This window comes from Osmerus mordax, chromosome 18, assembly GCF_038355195.1.
Source record: "Osmerus mordax isolate fOsmMor3 chromosome 18, fOsmMor3.pri, whole genome shotgun sequence".
NCBI lineage: Eukaryota > Metazoa > Chordata > Actinopteri > Osmeriformes > Osmeridae > Osmerus > Osmerus mordax.
Genome location: NC_090067.1, coordinates 2,510,557 through 2,528,473, shown reverse-complemented (window position 1 = coordinate 2,528,473; position 17,917 = coordinate 2,510,557). Strand labels below are relative to the sequence as shown.

The 17,917-nt window shown below is 52.7% G+C and overlaps 1 protein-coding gene across 1 annotated transcript; it reads left to right on the top strand.

Annotated features, from left to right (window-relative positions):
- Nucleotides 1–238: 238 nt before the first annotated feature.
- On the top strand, nt 239–17,803 carry LOC136962203 (semaphorin-6C-like). The gene is given in 17 exon segments (XM_067255895.1): nt 239–435; nt 1,561–1,733; nt 2,003–2,059; nt 2,358–2,459; nt 3,098–3,188; nt 3,292–3,414; nt 3,699–3,787; nt 4,140–4,489; nt 4,632–4,787; nt 5,394–5,567; nt 5,727–5,867; nt 7,633–7,710; nt 8,853–8,911; nt 9,141–9,194; nt 15,066–15,590; nt 15,593–16,444; nt 16,447–17,803. Coding segments are annotated over 17 exon segments (3,426 nt in total). The 5' UTR covers nt 239–299; the 3' UTR covers nt 16,713–17,803.
- The last annotated feature ends 114 nt before the right edge of the window (nt 17,804–17,917 follow it).

Here is a 17,917-nt window from a genome sequence, read left to right as displayed (position 1 = left end):
AAACTAGAGACAACTATCATCTCGGTATGCCTGCGCCTCGTCCATTAATAGTATATAGCGGGACAAGTTATCCCTTACTTCTCAACGTGAGAAATGGTTGAAAGGCGCGAGAAATACGAGGTGTTGTGTGAGAGCGTGAGGACCGGCTGAAAGGTGTGAGACTGCATGTGAGAGACGGGCTGTCAAGTCTATCTATCCGAACTCATCTCCATCTCCTCTTCTCCTCAGACAGTGCTCTCAGCTGGCCAGGATCTCCCACAATGCTTTGCTGAAGCCCCATCCTCTCGTCCCCCGTCAAGATGCTCCCACCTGATTGGATGCGATGGCTCCTCCCCACGGCGGTGCTTGCACTCGCTTCCTGTATACTGTCTTCCTCTGTGATGGCCACGCCCTTCCCCAAGGACCTAGAGCCAATCAGCGTCGTCGGCTGGGAGCGTGAGTAGCTTCCTGATTGGCTAAGCCTACTAATGTTTGCTAACAAATTATTGTGTGATGGGAAGCTAGCTACACAGTGGGAATGTGAGTGTTTTGATGTGCGTATATACGATAGATACAGCTATACTACGACTTGGAAGTCGCTTTGGATAAAAGCGTCTACTAAATGAATACATGTAGTGTGAGAAGGCACATTATGGGGATGTGAGGGGTAATTGGAGGTTGTAAAGGGGTTGTTGAAAGCTGTGTTACCAAAACAAGACGAAAAACCCAGCCTCCCCATGCAGGGTTTCCTGTGCCGCCAAACTGTGATGAAAGGGTAACTGCTACGCAGTTACCCTTTCATCCTGTATGTCTGTATGTCATACCATGGGTAGCCTCGGGGAGGCTACCCATGGCAGTTAATGTAACTTCAATGTAAAGTGTTGCCCCTTATTCCTATAATACCCCAGCGTACATGCTCTTACTGTGAAACAATGGAGTCACAGAAAAGAAACCTCCTGTATCAGTGGAGTCCATGTCACTGGAACCCTGCTTGTCATCAAGTACGCATGCCAAAGAATATAGACTGACTCGTGTGTATGTTGGAGAGTGTGTTCAAGTGTGTGCACGTCTGTTTGTGTGTGTGTGTGTGCGTGCATACGTGTGTGTGTGTGTGTGTGTACCTGCGTGTGTGTGTGTACCTGCGTGTGGGTGTGTGTGTGTATATGATTGAGTGGCTGATGTTGTGCAGTGCCGGGCTGAGAGCAGTAAAGCTGTCTGTGAAGCAGCTTTATGGGAGCTTCCTTCAGCTCCAGACAGGAAGCTGCCAAAGATGAGACTGCTGGACTCTGTTCAGGGCCTCTCTACTGGGAGACGAGCACTGTGGAGGAGTCTCAGGAAAACAAGGACATCCCTTAAATCTCACTCTCTCTCTCTTGCTCTCTGTCTCTCTTACTGTCTCCGTTCTCTCTCTCGCTCTCTGTCTTTCTCTCTTGCTCTCTGTCTCTCTTACTGTCTCCGTTCTCTCGCTCGCTCTCTCTCACTTACTGTCTCTCTCTCTGTTTCTCCTCCTTCTATCTCCCATCTCTCTCTATCCACCTCCCTCTTTTTATTCCACCTCCTCCCCCTGTCCCCTCCCTCCAGACTCCTACCAGTATCAGGGCTTCCAGGGCCTGCTGTGGGACAACGACACATCTCGCCTGGGCCTGGACTTCCAGACGATGCTCCGGGTTAACCACATGCTGTTCATCTCCTCCAGGGACCATGTGTTTGCGGTCAACCTCACCACCGCCGCCCAGGACTTCACTCCCCAGCTGGTCAGAGCTGCCTTCTCATGTTGTTTACAGATTTAGTTAGCTATTTAGTTAGTTTGTTATTTTTCTTGTTTATTTAATATTTTTCTGGGGTTTTATTCTGGGAATTCAGAAGACTTGGTGAATTATTTATAAGCGTACCTTAGCAGGGAAGAGCTTTTTCAAAAGCTGAGAATTTATAAAAAGTCAACTTTTCACCTTAATGTGGAATGTAAAAAAAAACAAAAACACACAACAGCTAAGATCCCTTTTTTCTACTTTCCACCTTCCAGAAACTAAACTGGAGATCAAAGGATGTGAACAAATGTACTGTCAGAGGGAAGAACAGCGTGAGTGTGGCTGCCCTGGTATTGGTTAATACACCAATGCCCTGCTATTGGTTAATTCAACGACGTCTATCCTGCTGTTGTTGAACTCATAATGATGTGTACTCTGCTATTGATTAACTCATAATGGAGTCTATTCAGCTCTAGGTTACTGCATAATATCTATTCTGCTATTGGTAAACTTGTTAGGATTTTTAGGACAAATGCTCCTGGGAGCACTTACACATGTTCCTGCAAACACATACATGTCAGTGAACATGCGTGTTCCTGGAGATCATACATGTGTTCTGTGTTTGTGTAGGATGAGTGTTATAATTACATCAAGGTTCTGGTGCCCCGGAATGATGAAACTCTGTTTGCGTGCGGAACCAACGCCTTCAACCCAACCTGCCGCAACTACAAGGTGTGTGTGTGCGTGCGTGCGGGGGGGTGTATGAGTTTGTGATTGTGTAAATACTGTGTGTGTGTGTATGTATGTATATGTGCCTGTGTGTGTGTGTACTAGCACAGTACTGTGAGGTGGTTTGGGAAGGCGATGGTGGAGAGATGACTTAGCATGGAGAGCAGAAGAACCACAGCTTATTCAAGACTAAATCAGGGGAGGGCACACCCACACATGCTGTAGTTTTCTTCAGCAATCAGCTGGGCTGTGTGTGTGTGTGCATGAGTGTCTGTGTGCGTGAGAGAGTGTGTGTGTGTGGAGCTGTTAAGCAGACAATAGAAATGTCTCCACAGAGTCTGAAGCCGCAGACAGGTAATTTATGGGTGCTAGCACAGGGCTAAACGCTAACAGCCGTGGTGCCCATATAAATGGATGTTTTTAGCAGTTCTGTTAGCACTGCTGCTAACACTGCTGCTTGCTCAATAGGGGGGCTAGACTCTGAAAGGAACCGACGGGGGAACGTTCAGGATGTTTAGTGTGTTCAACTCTTTTGTTCTCTTCTATTCTCTCCTCTTCCCCTCTACTCCCTTCCCCTCATCCTTTCCTCCTCCTCCCTCCTCTCTTTCTCTCCTCTCCTCCTCCTCTCCCCTCCTCCCCAGATGACCAGTCTGGAGCAGATAGGGGAGGAGCTGGTGGGTCAGGCTCGTTGTCCGTTCGAGTCGGGCCAGTCCAACGTGGGCCTCTTTGCCGGTGAGTTTTCTCCAGAGTCGCTGAGGTCCCATCCTGTCAGACAGTCCTGACTGGGGTTACAGGCCAGGGTCGGAGGGTCGTAACCTTTGACCTCTGTGTCCAGGGGGAGACTTCTACTCCGCCACCATGACGGACTTCCTGGCTAGCGACGCCGTGATCTACCGGAGCCTGGGAGATGACCGTCCCGTCCTGCGCACGGTGAAGTACGACTCCAAGTGGCTCCGAGGTAAGTCACATGACGTGGTTCACATGACCCGATGTTGGTCACATGACATGGTAGTGGTCACATGGCATGATGTTGCTCACATGACACTGGTCAAATGTCACTGGTCCTCACATGACATTACTTTGCCAACATGGCATGCTGTTGGTGACATGACATCCTAATGCAGCTGTTAAGCTCACCTTTGCCCCTAACTCAGAGGGTAGCAATGGCGTAGTGTGTGTTGTGACGGACAGTCTAAACAACCAATCATGTGATGTTTCTGTGTGTTCCTCCCGCCCCTCCAGAGCCGCACTTCCTGCACGCCATAGACTACGGGAACTACGTGTATTTCTTCCTCAGCGAGATCGCTGTGGAGTACACAACCCTGGGGAAGGTGTGTGTGTGTGTGTGTGTGTTTCAAATCCATGCTTATATTTGAGTGCTTAATTCTGTTTTGCCAGACATGATCAAAGTAGCACTGATAAACATGAAAGCATTTAAAATACAGTTTTCTTGTGTAGAAATGGGTTTGGCCTAGGCTTCAAATTGATATCCCTGCTGTACTGCGTGTGCATGATCTCTGTGTGTGTGTGTGTGTGTGTGTGTGTGTGTGTACTTATGAATCATATCTTTACTTCATATAATGTGTACACAATGTGTGTGTGTAGGTATGATTGAGACCCAAGTCTGGTATGTGCGTGAGCTAACCCCCCCCCCCCCCCCCCCCCCCCCACCCCCCCCCCCAGGTGGTGTTCTCCCGGGTGGCGCGCGTCTGCAAGAACGACAACGGCGGCTCGCCGCGCGTCCTGGAGCGCTACTGGACGTCCTTCCTCAAGGCCCGCCTCAACTGCTCCGTGCCCGGCGACTCCTTCTTCTACTTCGACGTGCTGCAGTCGCTCACGCACGTGCTGCAGGTGGACCAGCGCCCCGCCCTGGTGGGCGTGTTCACCACGCAGGCCAACAGCATCCCCGGCTCGGCCGTGTGCGCCTTCTACATGGACGACGTGGAGCGGGTGTTCGGCGGCAGGTTCAAGGAGCAGAAGGCCAGCGACTCGGCCTGGACGCCCGTGCCCGAGGAGCAGGTGCCCAAGCCCAGGTGAGGGTCCCTGGGGATGGGGGGGTCGCTTGGCACGGTGGGCCGGGGGGAGGGTGAGGGGGGTGGAGGTCTCTCCACACACGTGTGGGGGGTTGCGAGGGATGTTGTGTAAACTGGCCCTCACCCTCCTCTCTTGTGATAGGCCGGGGTCATGTGCGGGCGATGGCCCCGCCTCCTCCTACAAGTCCTCGACAACGTTCCCCGACGACACGCTGACCTTCATCAAGTCCTTCCCTCTGATGGACGAGGCGGTGCCCTCAGTCAACCACCAGCCCTTCTACACACGCACTGGAAGCAGGTAGCACACACACACATACACACTCATATGCACACACACTCACATACAGACATACACATAGCCACCCACAAGTACACACACACACATTCACATATGTACACACACACACACACACACAACCTCAGAATGTGGTTTTATCAGTATGACATTTAGGTTGTGAATGTGCTGTACCCTCTGGGTGTCTGGGGAGTGTGAGTGGGGAGTGAGTGTGTGTTTGGGGAATGTCTGGGGAGGGTGTGTGTGCGTGTGTGTGTGTGTGTGGGGGGGGGGGGGGGGAAGGAATGTGCCTGAGTTTGTGGAGTGTGTGTGTGTATTTGGAGAATGTGTGTGCTGGGAGTGGGTATTGTGTGTGTGCTGGGAGTGTGTGTGTGTGTGTGAGAGAGCTTCTTCCAGGAAGCAGGCAGGGCCAGGGGGTACTCATGGTGCAGCAGCATACTGTTCAGAGTCTCTGTTTCTGTCTCTCTGAACTGGTTCTTCATGCACCACTAAACGCTGTTTATCTCCACTTTCTCTCTTCCTCTCCTTCCCTCCTGACCTTTCCTCATCTTCCTCCTCTTCCTCTCTTCCTCACCCCCTGCCTCACCTGCCCCCTCCTTCCCTCCCCAGGTACAAGCTGACCCAGATCACGGTGGACACGTCCGCAGGGCCAGGGAAGGACCGCACCGTGGTCTTCCTGGGGTCAGAGGACGGCCGGGTGCTCAAGGTCCTGGCCAGCACACACCCCAACGCCTCCTTCTCCTCTGTGCTGCTGGAGGACATAGATGTCTACAACCCCTCCAAGTAGGTCTCCAGTCCTCTATGTAGGTATATGTCGGTCTACAGTCCTCTATGTAGGTATATGTGGGTCTACAACGTCGAGTGGGTCGGCGTTGGTCTGTTTGGAATAAAAGTCTAGCCCAACTTTGTCTAAACACCCTCCCTCCCTCGCCTCCTCTCCAGGTGTAATGTCCAGGGGCAGGAGGACAGGAGGATCCTGGGTCTGGAGCTGGATAAGGAGCACCATGCTGTGTTTGTGGCGTTCTCCAGCTGTGTGATCCGGGTTCCCCTGAGCCGCTGCACCAGCCACGGGGCCTGCAGGAGGTGAGGCCGCGCAGCGGGGGTGGTTCGGGGACAAAGGGATGGGGGGGATCTAAGTGGGCCAATAGAAGGAGCTCACACCTGTAGATGTTTTCACCTGAACTCATAAATCAAGTGCTCACTACAGGATGTTGGCGTGTGTGTGTGTGTGTGTGTTTGTGGACCCATACTGTCAAGAGAGGACGATGCACATTGAGTTTAAAATGTCTTGTTTGCATATTTTGGCAGGCAGCCAAGAACTATTAAAAGAGTAGTTTAATTATAATCAATATTTAACGCCCTCGGAAAGTCTGGAGAGACGGTTACTTAGTTTTCAAGACAGTTGGAGACAGAAGGTGTGTATGTGTGTGCGAGACAGCATGTGAGCTTAGTGGGTTGAGGCCTTTTCCATGCAAAGCATTTTCTGAAAGAGCTAGAAGTCGTTCGTCCCCACGGTCCCTCTCTCCACGTGCCCGTCCTACCCACAATTCCTTGCGGCGCATAATGGCAGTCTCTGGTGGGATGTGATAGGGCAGGAGGTCAAGGAAAGATACATGGTTGACTGACAGGTGGGGAGAGAGAGGGAGACAAGCCCCGGCCCCCTCCTCCCCTCCTTACTGGGAGGGGAGGGGGGGGGCCCTCATCCCCCCCATCCCCTGACTGGCTGTCAGAGTATCAGAGAGGCGGAGGGGGCGATTGGGACCACCTGTCACTGAGATGACTGGCTTCACTCCTCCAGAGCTGGCTGACTGGCACACACAAGGGTTTACGCACTTACACGTATAGCTACCGTATTTCTTCGATTAAACGCTGCAGCGTTTATTACACAATGCTAATTTTTGGTGCAGCATTTATCCGAGGGCGGTGTTTAATTAGTAAGAGAGATTTAGTGAATTGTAGCTGCAGTGCGGCCATAGACCAACAAAGAATAGACAAGGAGGTCAAAAATGAGTTTTAAGTTCATCACACCACATAAGAATATATTGTTAACTACCCATCCAAATTCGAATGAAAATAAACACAGACAAGTATGTTAAATTAGGCTTTGAAATCGTGATAAAATCAGCAGTCTTCTCTGCTTGAGACTGGGGGGGCGTGTCGCCTGAAGGAGCTGAATCTCTGCCCCCTCGAATTTATTGAATTTAGCAACAACAACTACACCCCCCCCCCCCCCCACACACACACACACACACACACACCACATACACACCTGTCATCATGTAGGAAAGAAACACACACTTATATAGACACACACATATTTTCAAATGCATACACACACGTTTTTACAACTTCTAACATAAGTGTATAGAAAAAAAAAAAAAATATATATATATATATATATATATATATATACATACTCATGTCTACATGTAAATATTGTGTATATATATATGTATGTCTACATGTAAATATATACACACATAAAAACATTCCAACATACATATACATACACACACACACACACACAGACATTGGCACACACACACGTGCAGACAAACATTCGCTAAGTGTCCAACACACATACGATACACACATACGATACACTGCACACACACATGGTCTCCCAGGCCAGTCTGTTTGGTGTTGTAACTGAGGGATCAGCACAATACACGCTCCAGTAGAGCACAGCTCATCCCTGGCTGTCTGCACATCACTGTGTGTGTGTGTGTGTGCTTATGTCTGTGACTATGTGTAGACATACTGTCTGCCATGTACGTACCAGCAGACATTGTGTTGACTTCTTCTCCTCTCCTCCTCTTCTCTTCTTCTCTTCTTCTGTCATTCCCAGGAGTTGTCTGGCCACCCGCGACCCCTACTGCATCTGGCTCAAAACAGGAAGCTGTGTCAACATGGCGCCAGGCTTCAAGTAAGTGTCACTTCCTGTCCAGAGTGGGAGCTTGTCATCCGCAGCCTCGTAACGGAGCCCGTTAGGTCAGAGACACACGACTGGCCTCTCGCTCTGTCTCTGTGTCTCTCTCTGTCTCTGTGTCTCTCTCTGTCTCTCTGTCTCTGTGTCTGTCTCTGTGTCTCTCTCTGTCTCTGTGTCTCTCTCTGTCTCTGTGTCTCTCTCTGTCTCTGTGTCTCTCTCTGTCTCTGTGTCTCTCTCTGTCTCTGTGTCTCTCTCTGTCTCTGTGTCTCTCTCTGTCTCTCTGTCTCTCTCTGTCTCTGTGTCTCTCTCTGTCTCTGTGTCTCTCTCTGTCTCTGTGTCTCTCTCTGTCTCTGTGTCTCTCTCTGTCTCTGTGTCTCTCTCTGTCTCTCTGTGTCTCTGTGTCTCTCTCTGTCTCTGTGTCTCTCTCTGTCTCCGTGTCTCTCTCTCTCTCTCTCTCTCTATAATTCTTTACTTTCACTCACTGTTCCCCTTTCTCATATATCACCCTCTCAATTTCTCTTTCACTCTGTTCATATCCACCCTGACATGTTCGGCCTCAGCGCCATGTTTCTCTTCCCGGCGACAGTGATGTCACCTGTCTGCTGGTTGTCATATAGGTTGGGAGTGGGTCAGGTGATTGGACCAGCGTTGTGATTGGACATCGCCGTGAGGTGACCTTAACCTCCACCTCATTCTCTTACAAAGCCGCCCACCTCTGCCCTCCCTGTCGCCTGATGGGAGGAGTGATTGTCACATGACCTTTACAGAGCAGGGCCTCTCGTGTATCTCTGCATCCTAATTGGACAGCGTACATGCGGGCGGTGCAGGGGATTGTGGGTGGGGATCGTTAGCGAGGCGGGAAACGGATGGTGGCATTTCTCTGATTGGCCCAGCCCGTGGGTGGTGATGTCAATGTGACATGCAGGAAGTGTGTTGTCAGGCAACAGGAAGTCCACTGTTGTCAGCTCACCGGGCAGGGCGACAGGTTGTCTCTGTCACCCTCAGCAGGCAGCGACGGGATGACTGCCACAGGGTCCTATTAAGGTTGTGTCCCCATGGCAACATGGAATGGGTGCTAAACTTTGTTATTCATGTATTGTTCTCTCTCTCTCGCTCTCTCTCTCTCTCTCTCTCTGCAGGGCGGGGTTTGAACAGGACATCGAGGGTGACCATTCACTGTACCCGGAGGGTTGTCATGGTGAGTAGACTAGAAAGCTCATTTCCAGGCTCTGTATCATGATGTCTGATGTCTTCATGCGTGATGTTCTAGAACATTCGGCTGTGATCTCTAAAATGTTCCGAGGTCTTCATTTGTGGTATTCTAAAATGTTCTGAAGTCTTCGTGGGTGATGTTCTAGAATGTTCTGTGGTCTTCATGGGTGATGCTCTAGAATGTTCTAAGGTGTTCTGTCTGTGGTTCTTTTCAGCGGACGTTCTAGCCACCACTAGGAACCAGAACTCTGTAGCAGACTCTGCCTACGGTAGGACCTCCCTCCTCCTCACCTGCTCTGCTGCTGCTGTCGTCCAGTAACATCCCATAATAAGATAATCCATCCTGTTTGACTAGGACGGTGTAATTAGTGCTTCCTGCCACAGACACCATTAGAGACTAACCGACACTCTAGCGCTGTAAGCCTATTGGAAGCAGACAGTCTCAGGGGATTCGGCCAACCAGGCGTGAAGTGCTGAGTCATACAGGAAGTGAGCACTTTTTAAAAGTAGAGTCCACCATGTAGGGGCTATTAAGATAACGACATTTTCAACTGCTTAGGAATAATGGTGTTTTTGTTTGAAATCTGTTTCATTACTCTAAACGAGGACATAATTGATTGTTGGCAAGCCAGGACAAGGAGGCGGAGTGTATCATTTGCTCTCCTGTTCGATCTGCACAAATGGCGTGTTGTCTCAACAGAGGTGGAAGGTCCCTCTCCGCCTCCCTGGTGTGGAGGTGGTTTGCAATATGCTGATCTCTCCCTGTGTGTGTGGGTGTTTCACAGACAGATCAAGGATCTGCCATGTTCCTTAAGTCAAGTCCCATGGCCATTAGTACTCTGGCTCCAGAACCCACGGTACCTCTGGGTTCCTGTCAGGGTTCCTCATCATATCTTCGTCTCCAGCAGCAGACCCATATGTATAGCAGTCCGGAGGGATCATTCCTCATCGTACAGGCGCTGTGCTGAAGAACATGATTACCAGCGATTTATGAGTTAGTTTGGCAGAATCCGACGCTGCTTGTAGTTTAATACGAGAGCGATTCCGTTGGCCTCCTCGCACTCTTGAGCTCGTTATAAAACACTTAGGGGGGCAGTGGGGGGGGGGGGTATCTGGGAGGCAATTATGGACATTTCAGACGAGGCAGTAATCTAATCAGCTGGTCTCATTAGCATGCGGAACGCGGGCGACCTGTTAATCACTCCTCGCCACCGTGTGGCAGTCTAACCCCGGCGACACCCGGGGCCCGGCGCCTGGTAACCGTCACCACGGAGACGCGGAGCCCGCAGAGAAGGGGGGCAGCCATCAGATCTCCCAGCAGCTGGAGTTATTATGGGATTGACCTTGCTGACACTGCCCTAGGGGGAGGAGGGGAGGATGCCATTAATTTCCCCGGCTCTGTTTTGCTCTGTGATTGGACCTCCAGTCACCTGTCGGTAATGCTCAGCCTATCAGGAGGCTGGCCCCTTTAGATCCCGCCTCCATGCTGACCTTGTATTTACAACTTTCTCTGATGGCCAATAAGGATGCAGGCATGTCGGGTGTTGGGGGCACAGGCTGCCTTGGGTCTCTGGACATGTTGTGGTTATTGACGTGTGTGTGTGTGTGTGTGTGTGTGTACACCATCGTGTGCAAATTCATATATTATGACAGTGATGATCCATGAAAATGATTTACTCCAGCATGCTGTGTGTGTGTGTGTTATTGATCTGTGTGTGTGTGTTAAGTCGCTCTGGATAAGAGCGTCTGCTAAATGACTAAATGTGTTATTGACGTGTGTGAGAGCAGAGCATGATGGGTCTTGTGGGACCAGGCTGAACATCTCCTGGTTCATCCTGGAGGTAGATGATGCTGGTCTCTCTATTTAGGAAGGAGAGCTATACAGGTGTGTTTGGAGCGGGGCTGGTTAGCTGGTATCTCTCGTATATACAGATATGTAGGAAGAGGGGCTGGTTAGCTGGTCTCTCCTACATAAAGGTGCGTGGGGAGAGGGGGCCGGGAGAGGGGCAGGGGAGGAGGAGGGCGTTGGGCTGAGGGAGGAGGGAGAGGGGCAGGGGAGGAGGAGGGCGTTGGGCTAACGGTGCTTGTCCACTGCAGCGAAGCGATGCGAGCGACGCGATGTTTTCCATTCATTTTCAATGGAGCCAGGCGAATCGCTTGCGTGGTGCATTGTGGGTAGCGACGCGATTCGAGTTGAGATTTTCTCAACTTGATGCAAATGAGGAGAGATTTTCGCTAGCGATGGCCAATCGGATTGTTTTCCTGTTTCTCGTAACGTAGCAACCATGGTAAACATTTCTAGCTCTCAGTTTCAGAATGGAGGAGAAAATAATTGCTTGTGTAGCTGCTTACCCGGTGTTGTACGACACATCTCTGTATTCGTACAGAGATGTTAATAAAAAAACGATGCATGGCGCAAGGTTGCCGAAGTTGTTGGTGCTTGTACTTTCAAATTCAGTCTAGTCACATTACGTAACTTCGTTCTGTGGTAACTACAGTAGCTAGCTAGCCCGGCTGGAACTCCCTATCGTATCGACAGATTAGCAGACTTTGAGTAATATAATAAAACGTTTTTTACACATGTCAACGTTTGTCTATTAAACAGTTTTGTATTTTGTATACAAGTTGTATTTTGATCGATGTTGCGAGTATGTAAACCCAAGTCTGCACACTTGGCCATGACAACTACAACAGTGACTTTAGAGAACTACATTTTACATTAATCTGTTTGAAACGCCCCCGAGCGTGGTGAACTGTGGGAAGGCGAGCGATGGCAAGCGATTCGCGTCGCTGCAGTGGACACGCACAGAGGGGCAGGGGAGGAGGAGGGCGTTGGGCTAAGGGAGGAGGGAGAGGGGCAGGGAGAGGGGCAGGGGAGGAGGAGGAGGGCGTTGGGCTAAGGGAGGAGGGAGAGGGGCAGGGAGAGGGGCAGGGGAGGAGGAGGGCGTTGGGCTAAGGGAGGAGGGAGAGGGGCAGGGGAGGAGGAGGGCGTTGGGCTAAGGGAGGAGGGAGAGGGGCAGGGGAGGAGGAGGTTGTTGGGCTAAGGGAGGAGGGAGAGGGGCAGGGAGAGGGGAGGGCGTTGGGCTAAGGGAGGAGGGAGAGGGGCAGGGGAGGAGGAGGGCGTTGGGCTAAGGGAGGAGGGAGAGGGGCAGGGGAGGAGGAGGGCGTTGGGCTAAGGGAGAGGGGCAGGGGAGGAGGAGGGCGTTGGGCTAAGGAAGGAGGGAGAGGGGCAGGGAGAGGGGCAGGGGAGGAGGAAGGGAATGGGCTAAGGGAGGAGGGAGAGGGGCAGGGGAGGAGGAGGTCGTTGGGCTAAGGGAGGAGGGAGAGGGGCAGGGGAGGAGGAGGGCGTTGGGCTAAGGGAGGAGGGAGAGGGGCAGGGGAGGAGGAGGGCTGGCTGAGCCATAGAAGTGAGCTCCACCTGAGAGCCGTGTCTAGTGCTCAGAGCTTCTCAGTTAAAAGCAGGTGGGCGACCTGCAGGTTAATGGATGGTTGTCATTCCAGACAGGAGAGCATTACCGCCAACCCGGAGTGAGCCTGCAATGGGCCTCAACCGCCCCGTTTGAATAACAGTGTAGGTGGAAGGGGTTTAGATCTGCTTATGTAAGGAGGTATTTAACGGTGTTATGCTCAATGTCGTGCTCTGATGAGGCACCCTGGTGATCCTGCACAGATTATCAGATCAGAATTATGTCGGCTTCAGCTATCACTTACCCGGAAGGCCAACGAGGGCACACGCACACACGTGCACGCACATGTAGCCGGTGTGCAGTGAAACTCACTCCTCAGGTATGTAACAGGCCACCCTTGACAACGGATCGCTAGCTTTTCATTGGCATAGTTGGTAGTGGTGGCGCTTGGGAAGTCAGAGGTGGTAGGTTCGACTCCCGGTGGGAGCGAACATAGGCCCGTATGCCTCTGACGGAGCTTGCAAGACCGCGTCTTTTACACACACACACACATGCCGTGCGTACACGAAAAGCTTGCGTACGCTGGTGTATGTATACATCACGCGCACGGTGTGATGTATAAAAATGAACACATGCTGTGAGAATGGGCGGGCCGTCACAGAAACTTTTGAGCAGACGTGACTAGAGAGGAGTTTCGTGACAACTGACCATGAGAGCTGCCCGTGTTTGCTTATTGGCCATGATTCTGCTGTGTGTGTGTCAGCCCAAGGGCAGAATAGAGGTAGGCCTCCTGTTTGTCTATCCTCTAATACCCCATGGTGATATGATGCCAAATCCTGATCCTGGCCCAGCCATCACTGGCAGCAATGGACATGTCAGTAGAAACATGCACATCCTTCTTCCTGCCAGATCCTGAGCTCTCTTCAAATACAGACACGTGTACACACAGACACACACAAACAGACAAACACATGTAGACACGTACAGCCACACACACAGAAACACAAACACGCATGTATACAGACAGACACACACACATCGAAGGGCTCTGTCTCCTGACAGAAAGAGCCAAGCTGCTTCTTGTCCAGGGATGTTGCGGTTGACCTTTAAGACCAGCAGGAGAAGGACGTTTGTGTGTGTCTGTGCATGTGCGCTTGTGTGTGTGTGTGTGTATGCGTGTGTGTGTGTGAATGTGTTTCTGTGTGTGTGTGTTTGTGTGTGAATGCCTAGCCAGCATCTTGTGACAGGAATCTAAAATGCCTCTGCCTGCAGTCTCAGATTCTCCTCACGTTGTTGAAGTGAAGTCGCACACACACACACATGCACTTAAGCCAACAGTAGTTTGACAAGAACAGTTATATCTGCCATAGTAGAATCTTTATGCCTTTTCTATTCAACACACACACGCACACACCGTGTGAGGGTGTTGAACATGGGGCGTTTGGTTTCCTTTAGAGAGTAGACATCTCTGGAGATCTCCTTCTCTGCACCCTGACCTACATACAGCCTGCTGACACACACACACACACTACTGGACACACACACACACACACACTACTGGACATACACACACACACACACACACACTACTGGACACAAACACACTACTGGACACACATGCACAAAAGTACATATACACTACCAAACATATACACACACACACACACACACACGTATTACACAACACACACACACTCCAGAGAAGAGTCTGGTCTGTGAAAACACCAGGGAGGGGGGTCAGGCAGTCTTACCTCCTCTCTACAGCACCCTGAACCCCCCTCCTACAAACAGACTCACCATATCTCCATCACTCGCTGCCTCCGTCTGCATCCCTGCCTCCATACATCCCTCTCTCCCTCCCTCCATTCATCTCTCCTTCCATCCATCTCTCCCTCCCCCATTCATCCATCCCTCCCTCGATCCCTCCCTCCATAAATCCCTCTCTCCCTTCCTCCATTCATCTCTCCTTCCTTCCATCCATCTCTCCCTCCCTCCAACCCTCCCTCTATACATCCCTCCATCCATCCATCTCTCCCTCCAACCCTCCCTCTATCTCTCTCTGTTCTCTTCTCCCCTCCATCCCACATTCCCTTGTTCTCTCGATCCTATTTATACCGGTCGGGGAAAAAGACAATGATGAGATGAAAGTCTGCATGTCTCATTTCACTGGGGAGGAGAGGAGGAGGAGAGGATGGAGGGATGAGGGGATCAGAGATGTTACGTGGAGGGATTGTGGGATTGAGGGGTTCTATTTCAGGATTTATTTGCATGTAAAAGAATAGGGTGAACTTTGCAGAGACTTTGGAACGTTTTACCCTGTGGATCACAGCAAACAGCACTGGGACGAGGCGTGTGTATGTGTGGATGTGTTTACGTGTGGTAGTTTGTGTGTGTACGGTTGTGTATTTGTGTGGTCGTGTATATGTGTGTGTATATATGTATATGAACGGTAGTGTGTGTGTGTATTGTAGTGTGTGTGTGTGTGGATGAGTCACTCCTGCTAAGCCTCCAGAGGAGAAGACTTTAGAGAGCGAAAGTCTTCTGTGAACACCTCGTAGTCACGACCTGCTATTAGTTTTAATGTTCTTCTTCATGTGCTCCCTCCTCCCCCCTCTTCTCTCCTCTCATCCCTCTGCTCCCTCCTCCCCCCTTCCTCTCTCTCTCCCCCCTTCTTTCCTCCCCGTCTCTTCTTCTTCTCTCTCCTCCCCCCTCCCCCCCCCTCCTCCCCCCCAGGTGTGAGGAGGCTCCCCGACCAATCCGGCCCCAGCGTCCACTACACCCTCCTGATCGCCTGCGTCCTGGTGGCCTTCCTCCTGGGCGCCATCTTGTCGGGCTTCCTGGTCTCCTGCTACTGCAGCGCCAGCGCCCGCCGCGCCCGCCGCCTGGCCAAGGAGCCGGAGGCGGCCCTGCCCCACGCACTGTCGCTCCGCAGCCTGGCCAAGCTCAACGGCCTCCTGGACGGCCCCGCCAAGGACGACAAGCTGGACGTGTCCCTGTCCAGCCCCCGGATGTACAGCTCCTTCATCCCCAGCGGCAGGGAGGCGAGCCGGGAGCTTCCCCCAGGACGGGCCTCCAGTTTGGGCCTCGGCGACCCGGACCTCAGCCTCTCCCAGGGGGAGGATCTCTCCGGCCTGCCCACGCCGGATTCGACCCCGGAGCTGCCCATCAAGAACATGAAGGCGTTCCGGAGCCAGTGGGAGCGCAACCAGAACTGCTGCAACAACGCCGTGGAGACCAAGGGGGCGGGCTTCCTGGCGGGGGTGGGGGGGTCGCGACCGGGGCCGGGGGTCACCCAGCAGGTGTTCCCCTACCCGCACGGCCTCGGCAACGGCCACGCCCACGGCGCCTCCTCCCTGCGCCTCCCCGAAGAGCTAGCCAGCCCTGGGGAGGAGCGAGGGGGGGCCTCGGCCCCGCCTCCCCCCTCCTCCACCACCTCCTCCACCTCCTCCCAGCCCGTGGTGGACGTAGCCGCCCTGGACGAGCTCCTCAAGCACATCCAGGAAGTGAGCGCCTCCGGTAACGGCAGCATCACCATGCTCAACTCCTCCTCCCTGGGCCACCTCCCCCACCCCCACCCCCTCCTCCACCCCAGCCAGAGCCACGGCCGCTCCCTCCAGATCCCCGAGACCGAGTCGGCCCCCTACTACAGCTCCTCCACCCTGCCACGCGACGGCCTGGCGCGCCGCCTCGACGCGCCCCTGGAGGGCGCCCCCTCCGCCTACGCGTCCTCCTCGGGCTCCGCCCCCCTGCAGCAGCAGCCAATCCCGGAGCACTCGGCCGTGTCCCGCCACCACGCCCAGCGCCACGCCCTCATCAAGATGGGGAACGGGGGGGCGGTACCCCGCCAGCACTGCTTTGGCCAGAGGGGAGGGGGAGGGGTGGGGCAGCAGCTCCTCTCCAGGGGGGGCGACCCCAGCGGGGGGGAACCGCGGCGCCCTCTCCTCCCCAGCGCCAGCCTGACCCGGCAGCACAGCTACAGCGAGCCCCCGCACCTCCAGCGCGCCGCCATCGTGCGCCGCACCGCCTCCCTCAAGCCCCAGCTCCCGCCCAAGCCCCTCTTCCTCCCCGCCAACGCCACCTCGCCCCGGAGGACGCCGGGCAAGTACGACTACTGAGCCAATGCGGACCGAGGGAGGGGAGGGCGAGACACGGGGGAGGCAAAACCGGACTGAACCTGTTCCTGGATTCCCTCCAGGAGTTGTTTCACCAAAAAAAAAGTCCAACTTCACAAGTCACGCAGGGCAAGATGGGGAGATGGTTTTCCCACGACGGCGATACACGAGAGAGAGACTCATCGTCTCCTCCCTCCCTCTCTCTCTCTCTGTGCGTCGCAGTCGTTCGTCCAGGGTTGGCAGAGCGTACCCCGAGTCCCTGTCGTGAGCCCTGCATCGTGTCTCGACCTGCAGCTCCTATCCCAGACACACACCCAGGGAGAGAGGTGTCAGGGATCCTCTGGTGGGAGAGAAACCGCCAGCACGGCGGCCCAAGGGCGCCCCCCTGTGGACAGCCTGGTCACTGCGGCGCCTGCTACCTCACCTGATGAATGCCCGGCTGTACCATATTGGTACATGGCGACTCCACTGCGGTCTGGCCCACAGCCCTGGGGAGGGGAGAGAGTGAGAGAGCCCTCGGAGGTAAAGAAAGACTTCCAGGAAGTATTCTGGCCATTATCTCGCCCTCGGAGGTTGAGAGAGAGAGAGAGAGCGGGAGTTCCCCAGAGCTAATAGAGAGATTCCAGGCGGAACCTCACCTCTGATGACAGGAACTCCACTAACACCGTACACACGAATATAGTGCTCACACACGCATACATACAGTGGGAGTTAGCCGGTTAAGACGGAACATTAGAGGGTAATTCGTAGACGCGATTGGTTACCCCATTCTCACACTCTTGGTGGTTGGCTGCCGCATACTCACTCTCTTGCAAGATATTAGTGTGTACGTGCTCACATTCACAATGTCCCCCTTGACTGATAAAGCAATAACTAACCATAGTTCTCATGCAGGGAGGGTCAGCCAGATACCTACCACCCTGTTGAAGCTGAACACTAGAAGCTTCTCTGGCTCGGAAAAAACATTGTTTTGAAACTGTAAGAGAGATTTAGTGGAATTAAGACTGCTGAGATGAACACCTGAACCCTGGGTGACTGTCTAAGGAGGGGGAGGTTTGGGGGTCGGGTTCTGGGGGCCCAATCTCGAGAGCCGTCTGTTGGGATATGTTGTGTAACAAGGATGCTGATTGGTCCTCTAGACGGGAAGCTCTGACCTGTGCTTGGATCTTTAATAGAGTTTCCAGAGAGCGCGACCCTGAACAATAGACACGTATTTCAGCCCTCAGAAATTATTCGCAGTGCTTTGGCGCCCTCTCGTGGAAAAGGCTATTATAACAGTGTAACAGAGAACGCTTTTGTGTTTACCATATTGCTATAAATGTGGATATTGATGTAAATAAAGACAATTGTGGAATTATACTCGCACATCTTTGGTTGTGTGTCATGTGTGATTCAATGAACAGAGTGGGCTGCGGAGAAAGGATGACCATCCATTGTCTGATATTGTTCAAGAAGAAAGACAAACTTCTGTGT